General features: G+C 34.6%; 1 protein-coding gene across 11 annotated transcripts in view; it reads right to left on the reverse strand.

Moving 5' to 3' along the window:
- LOC107042106 (xin actin-binding repeat-containing protein 2) overlaps window positions 1–8,965 on the reverse strand; it is a 233,570-nt gene that overhangs the window by 95,854 nt on the left and 128,751 nt on the right. For all 11 annotated transcript variants that reach the window (XM_015262987.1, XM_015262986.1, XM_015262989.1 and 8 more), the window contains one exon: window positions 2,355–2,540. In XM_015262987.1, coding sequence (XP_015118473.1) covers window positions 2,355–2,540 — 186 coding nt within the window. The remainder of the gene's footprint in view (window positions 1–2,354; window positions 2,541–8,965) is intronic.

Genomic DNA, 8,965 nt, shown 5'->3' on the forward strand with positions numbered 1-8,965 from the left:
TTTGTTTGTTAATATCTTTCCCAACTCTAATTTTTCTTTATACAAAGATACCGACACGATTCTGTTGGAAAATGTCCTTTAAAAATTTTCTTTATTTTGGAATAGGACCAAATTTTTCGGATGTCTATTTTACCCCACTCTTGAATAATTTCTAAGTTGTGGACTTTGCCAAGAAGCAATTTTTAAAAATCAATTATTGAAAATGTTTTGAGTGTTCATTTTAGTCCCGTCCATACAGATTTATCAGGTGTCCATAATGCCCAATGAATCAATTTTTAAAATTTTGAATTTTGCAAAAAAAAATTTTTTCGTCAATTTTTGAGTGTCCATTTTATTTCAGTTCTCCATATTACCCCGCCCCCTCTAATTTTTTTAAAAACCGGAGAATTTTCCTAGAATTTTCTCGAAAACCTAAGAATTATCTACAACTGTCTCGAAAACCCAAGTTTTTTCTGGAATTTTCTAGAAAACTGAAGAATTTCTTCGAACGTGCTCGGACACCCTAGAATTTCCTCGAATTTTGTTTGAAAACTCTAAATATCCCTGTAATTTTTTCGAAAACTGGAGAATTTTTAGGAATTTTCGCAGAAACCGCAGAATTCTCTCGAAAATCGGAAATATTTCTCGAAAACTTCATAGGAAATATGAGAAGATCTACCGGAAAAAATAAACACGAACAAAATAAGAAACAAAAACTGCGGGGTCCCTTCCAAGCCCCACTTTTATATGTCACCCTGGTTTCCTGCCATTCCCGCAGTTACCGACATAGCTATGGTCGGGATAAAGCTTCTTGCTTTGACCGCAAACTGGGGGGGCGTAAAATCGCCAGTCGGGAAAAAAATCCCTCCAACCGGGCCTTAAATTGAAGAGGAATGTCAAAAAACCTTTTATGTCATTAGGCCCGATAAACTTCGCTCGCTCGGTCACATCGCAATTTTCGGGCCCAATGACATAAAATACGGTATGTCACATGGCGATAATAGTATATTATGTCATTAGGCGATAAATATTATTTGGCGAATGTGGCTTTATATTCCGAGCCGAAGGCGAGGATTATAATCGCATTCGCTAGATAATGCTTTTATCGCCATGTGATATACGCTATTTTATGTCGTTGGGCCCGAAAACCGCGATCTAACCGAGCGAAGTGAGGTTAGAATCGTGGTTTATCGGGCCTAATGACATAAAAGTATTATCTGACGAATGTGACTTTACAATTCAAGCCGAAGGCGAGGATTATAATCTCTTTTGTACTATTTTGATACGTAAGTAGCGCAAACAAGCCAGAAAAGACGGTCGAAATTTTTTTCAATGGAATGGCCCCTGTACAACCATACTGATGATGGCTCGCCGAATTTTCAAATAAAAGATACATAGCAAATCATTTGTTGCTTTCATCTAAAAATGATTTACTTAGCTATCAAGTGGTAGAATGAGACAAACTGAATGATATGAGGAAGAAATAATTTTAGGAAATGAATATTAGAAGAAATCGTATATTGTAATTCAGAAAATTTCTCATAAAAACTCTTGGTCTTTCGATAATTTTTCGTAACTCCGATAATGATCAATTTAATTTGAGGATTAATAAAATAAAATTACTAAAACTATTTCTGTATTATGATTTTCCAAGTGTTTCGTTTTTGCAATATTTTATCCAAATTATTGGATTATTTATTGGATCCATCAATTCAATAAGTGAATAACTCACTTCTCGTATTGCGAAATAAACAGATATTGAACTGGTTAAATTCTCATCTGTGGTTGCTTAATCACACCATCGTTCCATTCGAAATGGATTTGTCAGTGAAATAAATGCACCCTTTCTAATGTAAGGAAAAATTCATTGATTCGATAGTTACATCCATGAGTTAAAGAGGGATACATGGAGCAATAATCTCAGGAACCAGAGATATTAGAATAATATCAAATGATATTTTTCATTGGGCATTTCGTCACCTATATACAGAAGATCTCTTGTCATTTTCTCCTATTTGTCCTCCGATTTTGTTTTGAAATGGATGCACACTCGATAGGGACGTATTATCGATTCAAAAAATCTTTTAATACGCTGTAAATCATTTTCATTGAAAACTCGGTTGTAGTAATTACTGGTGAAGTTATCACATTTTTAGCATAATGAATGATAATTTGAGATATCCATCAATCAATTTGTCTCACTCAATCACAAAATTGTTAAAATGCGATCTGTGCTTAATCACAAAGTAAACGATAACTCAATCAATTTGATAATGTTTAACAACCAGGACAATCTCACAATAAATTAGCAATACCAACATGCACGCTTTTTATTGATTAAAACATGAAAATTAATTCTCTCTTTTCTCACTTACCACTGAGATATTCTCCTTCTCAAGGTCACTTTTCTTGCTCTTTTTAGTTTTCTTGGTTTTTGGAGTGCTGATTTGCGATGCATCGTTGCTGCTCCCCTCGATTTTCTTCTTTTTGGTCTTCGTGATGCTCTTGGAGGTGGACGAGGTCACTGTGCTGGTTGTTATCACCTCTTCGTGGTTCTCGCTCTGCACGCAATAAAATTTTGTTAATACAAGTTGATCTTAAAATGTTTATTGGGTGTAAATTTTCTTACTCCCCTCCAAAAATTTGGTGATTCAGAAGACTTTCTTCTGGACTTTCTATGGTGAAGAACATTCAAAATAGTAATCAATATATTCGAAAATCTCTACCAAAATTGACGCATGTTCAAGCGGTCTGTATCCCTGGCGTTTTTTTCGGAGTATTTTGTACCATGTGCCAAGAGATTAATGAACATTCGCATCAACCATGGAATTCAACAGATAATTGAAACTATCAGACAAATGTTTTAAATAATTTCCGCCCTTTTTTCTTCACCAACGAAAATTTGTTGTTGAAATATTGATAGAATAGTGTTCACTATTATATTCGATCCACTTAGTTTTTTTCGCTTCTATTTTTCATATTTTTAATTACTTCTATATAATGATCAAAACTGATGTCTATCCAACTCTGTTAGTTCATTGAAGGGAATTATCGTCAACTTATGACCAAAGCTCTTTAGAATGCCCCCAAACTCACGATAAAAATTCTTTTTTCTTCGTTTTCTTACGATAAAAAAATGTCAATTAAAAAAATTAATCTTAAATTTAAGAGGAAAAAATGATAGGGCACCACATAGCCTTGAATAAAGGCTTGGAAATGCCTCAGTTCCACACGCGAGGACATTAAAACAAACGGTGGTCCTGCAGAATAAAGAAAGGACACGTCGATGTTAGCCATTCGGCTTTTTTTCATTCATTGAAATAAATTGGATTTTACAACAATAAATGAAATACCTACACTTCTAGAATTCTGTTTCATCCATTATTGCGAGAACTGGGGGAATAAAATGAAAGAAGACAGCATTGGGCCACACATCCGGCAGTTCAGGAACCGTAAAGACTAATAACTCTACCCTTTCTTCCACAGAACAATAACGTTACTCCAAAGGTCACAACTTTAATGATCACTCGTGTCGATTATTCTTCAACTGAAGGCTCTCGCTGGAGGATAAATACGAAACTACCGTCGGTAATGACTTGGAGGGACTGAAAATATGATTTTTTTTTTCCGTGGCGATGCCACGCGTGAGTAACGGTTAACGACATCGAATCCGGCCCGCCATGGAACTGTTGATGTTGTTAACGGATGCTATGTATTTATTGTTGAAGAACGGCGGAGTTTCACTTATGAGCTTTTCCATCTAAATATAAGCACTTGATTTTGTTCCTTATAGGAGGTTGATCCGAACACATGTGTTGGAAAAGTTTATTTTTAATATTTACCTGAAGTGAAGATTTACTTAGGTCGAAAACTGTAGGTAGGAGTTAGTTGTGACATTGTTATACATTTCTTTAGCTTAAAATTGGGACTTTTAAAAATAAAAAATTAAGGATATCCAAGTACTTCGTTCAAATTAGCAACTTTTTCTGAAACAAAATTTCAGTTTTGCCTTAAATCTTATAATCCCCATACTTTTCGGATTTGCTATTGTTGAATAAATCTTTACGGGAATTTCTTCAATGAATATAACCATAACATTGAAGTTTGTAGTTTTCAAGCAAAGAAAATTTTTAACATTTCATATCTCGTCAGGAAATTGTGATATCTATAAAAAATCAAATTCTATGAGTACGGTATGGAAAAATTTGAACGTGATGGTTGCTATATATGTTAAAATATGATATAATATTAAGAAATAGGCTAGTGTATTCAAGACAAGTTTGTGAAAAACACTCAACACGGAATATCTAGCCCTAGAATAACGCTTTTGAAAAAAGTAACAATCTCACAGTTCGAACTCAATGGAATCTCATCGTGATATTTTTTGGTTTTTCATTTTTTGTACCCATGGATGACTAATTCACTGATATGCAATAAAACTTTGTCAAACTGTAGCGTACACATGAGTGGCTCAATGGAAAAAACAAAAAAGGTCACGTTTAAAAAATAATAAAATCTCGTGACTGTTTTAAAAATATTTTTTCAATGCTCTACCTTCATTTTATGCAATGTTGTTTTTCCTGCGAATCATTAACCCTAGTTTGGTCACCATAGGAGGGAAACGCCGCAGAAGGTCGATTTTTTTTTTCTTACCATTGACTGGCTGAGCGGAAAAATCCTAAAAAATTGGAATGCATCAATTCAAGTGTCTAGAAGATTATAATATTTTTTGAAATTATTTATATCCACAATTCCTGAAGAAAAAAAATTATTTCTAACAGACGGGCAATTTTTTCCCATGTTAAATGAAATTGTCCGTTGTGTGACGTTGCCGAAGTCTCGCTAAATGCGCTCGGGCAGTATAGAGTGAATTCGGCAACGCTCGGGCCTAAATAACACGGCGGCGATTCCCTGCGGAGGTGACCAAAGTCGCAAGTTCTCATATGGTGACCAAACTAGGGTTAACATCGAATATCTCTGAAATTACTTGAGCGATTTTGAAAATACAGACACAAATTCTGAGTCATATTAATATCTTGACATGAAGATCTTCATAAATGGTTTTTCATTGTTCCAATCTCAAAAATTCGACAGGGAAATGCTATCAACAGAGAATATCTTCCATAAAAATAATGATATGGCGACGCAATGAAATGTTATGATTAAATTTTTCACCTATCCTTTTGTGAGCTCCGTGATTTTCCTCTTATTACCCATTCAAGAGCTGAAAATGTTATATAAACGAAAACCAATTTTTTATGGGCGTATAACGTGATAAAATGAATTCGCATGGCTCCACCCTTGAAAATGGAATCGACGCAGTCTTATAGATTATTTTACGCTGATTCCAAATCCGTTTGATAAGTTTCTCTAGTATAATTTTTGAAAGAAAAAAAATTATTGAAATATTGGAAACAATGCAAAATGGACAATTCGAAAGAAGAATAGTAGATTGCATGATTAGGTCCACAAAGTGTTTTCGGCCGAGTGATAAAACTAATCTTCCTGTACAATGTCTGTCTGTTACCAAGACAAGCTATATTTTATGATACACCCATGTGGAAATTCCGCTCAGATTGTCTGGGCCTAAGTCAGTTTTAGATCCTCTGCTGGTCAGGATTTTCTGATCAGATCTCCCGGATGAGGATCCAGTCATCGCCTGAATAGATTATCTGCATCCGGGAGATCGCTCAATCACTTCAGATCCTATTCTGATCAATCACAAATAGCCAAATTAGACTCAACATTTTTTATTCAGTTTGGATCTGAAACATCTGACCCCAACCCAAGCTTGGATCCGGGCCCCTATTCTCGACGTTGGTAAATTCTTCTTCATACATGAATTGCTGTTCGTTCACGAACAGTAGATGAGAATCGTATAGCCGATTCATTGAAAAATGCCGATTCGTACACGAAAAAAAATCACCAACTTCGAAAATAGGTACTAATCAGACGGATTTGATCTTACACTGGCCAGGGAGTTTGGATTCATTACTGAATGAATAATCAAAGTTATTCCATTTCATCAAGAATTTAATGGGCCATTAGCGTTTCAAAAAAATTAAAAAGGTCTTTGTATCGACTTCACTCTCCCCTAATCCTCACCTTCGGCTCCGATTATGAAGCCATATTGGCCGTAAAATACTTTGTGAATCTAATGATGCAATCTACTACTCATCTTCCGATTTGTCCACTTCGCCTCGTTTTTAATACTTTAACATTTTTTCCTCAAAAACTATGCTAGAAAAACTTTCTAAGCGGATTTGGAATCAGCGTAAAAATATCTATAAAACACAAAAAAATGAAATTTTATTTTAAGATTTCAAAGACCTCAAGTTGAGATTTTCGAAAATTTCAAGTTGAACACACAAAAAAGTCTAACGTTCACTGAACCCCAACCTTAACGGGTTGAATCAACCCCACTTATGGCTTTAACAGAAAAAAAATCTGAGGTTCATTGAATCTCTGCAAAGGTTGATTCAATCCTTCTTTGGGTTGATTCACCCCCAAATAGAGAGAATCTCCACAATGGTTGAATCACCCCCAATTTGGATGTAAATAAGCCCTTATTTGGGGATCATTCAAATTGAGGGTGATTCAACATTTGCAGGGGTTCAGTGAACGTTAGACTTTTCTGCGAAGCCTGAAAGTTAGTTACTTAAGACTTTCAAAGTCTCAACTTGGGACTTTCATAAGTTTTAATTTGAGATCGTAATTACGTATTCATACCCGGTAGCTTAGTCGGTAAGAGTGCCCGGCGCATATCTGGGAGACCCGGGTTCGATTCCCGTCTGGGTGAAGCGGAAATTTTTTCTCTCTAAATTCTAATTCTCTTGGAATTTTTCTTTTTATTACTTTTGGAGGATGAACACAACTGAATTTATTTTATCGCGTTATTCACCCATGAAAATTTGGTTTTGACTTGTACAGAGACATTTTCAGCTCTTGAATGGGTAAGGAGAGGAAAATCACGAACGAGAAGATAGGTGAATGATTTAATCATAACATTCCATTTCGTCGCCATATCATTATTTTTATGGAAGATATTCTCTGTTAATAACATTTTCCTGACCATTTTTTGAGATTTCCGGAATTAAAACAACGGAAAACCATTTTTGAAAAACTTCACGTCAAGACATTAATATGACTCAAAGTTTGTGGCTGTATTTTCAAAATCGATTAAGTATTTCCGGAGATATTCGATGTTAATGATTTGACAGAAAATCAACATTGCATAAAATGAAGGTAGAGTGTTGAAAAAATATTTTAAAAATAATCACGACAAGATTTTCCTATTTTTTAAACGTGACCTTTTTTGTGTTTTCCATTGAGCTCCTCATATGTGCGCTACAGCTCGACAAAGTTTTATTGCATATCAGTAAATTAGTCGTCCATGGGTACAAAAAATGAAAAACAAAAACATATCACGATGAGATTTCATTGAGTTCGAAGTGTCAGATTTTTATCTTTTTCAATAGCGTTATTCTAGGGATAGACATTCCGTGTTCAGTATTTTCACAAATTTGTCTTGAATATACTAGCTTATTTACTAATACTATATCATATTTTAACAAATATACCAACGATCACGTTCAAATTTTTCCATACCCTACTCATAGAATTTGATTTTTTTATAGATATCACAATTTCCTGATGAGCTATGCAATGTCAAAAAATTTTTGTGATTGAAATCTGCAAACTTCAATGTCATATATAACCTCTAATCGTCATACGGCCACACTGCACATGTTTCATATAACCTCGCAAATTCGGCCTGAGTAGTCACTTGTGAGTAGTCACGGACCACTGCCAGACGTCAGGAACGCGCGGATTTAAACCAATATGATCGTCTTACCAATCAAGAAGCTTTTAATTCGATTGTTTGCAATTGTTTGTTCGGAAACTAATGTTTTTCAATGTTGCAAAAAACCTAGAGACTGTCCAGAACAAAGCCATATACGGTTATGTGTACGAGAAAATGCTTTAAGATGATGAAATATTGGATTGAGGTGGACAGCTCTTATGGACGCAATGTGTTAAATTTCATTTTTCAAAAATCCGTTTCTCGAAAAAATATTCAGAAACTATGGTTGATATTACACCTGAAAAATACTCTTGATCGTTTCTATAAACTCTGAAAATTTTCCCCATAAAAAATTTGTTGAAGTACTTGAATATCCTTAAATCCGTGCAGTTAGCAATTAATATGTTCTTTTATTGCTTTTATTCTCAGACCCGGACAACTTTATTTATTTGAGAATTATTGAGAAAATACAATCAATTTCACATTTAATGATATTGGAACCTTCGTAAATTTAGCGAAATCGAGTGATTTGGCGGCCATTTTGAAAACACCTAAATTATGTGCTATTTATGTGCTTTTTTTTGGTATCCAAAAATTTTTTGCTATGCTGGGGTAGTGGAAAATGAGGGGGAAAAGCGTCGAAACCCATTAAACGCCATAACGGGAATTTTGGTTGGGCGAAGTAGTCCATAGATGTATGGAAAATTATGTGCTCATCAATATTCGTAAGCATAAATGATTTTTATTGCCAATAGCAACGTGTTCAATTATTTGTTATCAATGAATCTTCTTCTTCTCCTATGTCTACTGAATCGGATTTATAAATGCCTCGAGATTAATGTGCCCATCAATATTAGTTAACAAAAATTATTTTTATGGCAAAAATAGTTGTGTTGTATTTTTTATCAAAGACAGACCTAGTCACAGGACTTAGGCTCACAGACTAGACTCAGCTCACGCAGTATGTCTATTGACTTGGACTTATAAATGACTGGAGATTTATGTGCCCATCAATATTAACCAACAAAAATGATGTTTATGGAAAAAATAGTTGTGTTGTATTTTTTATCAAAGACAGACCGAGTCACATGACTTAGGCTCACAGACTAGACTCAGCTCACGCAGTATGTCTATTGACTTGGAATTATAAATGACTGGAGATTTATGTGCGAATCAATATTA

Source organism: Diachasma alloeum, unplaced genomic scaffold (assembly GCF_001412515.2).
Source record: "Diachasma alloeum isolate Michigan unplaced genomic scaffold, Dall2.0 Dall_scaffold_00418, whole genome shotgun sequence".
Taxonomy (NCBI): Eukaryota; Metazoa; Arthropoda; class Insecta; order Hymenoptera; family Braconidae; genus Diachasma; species Diachasma alloeum.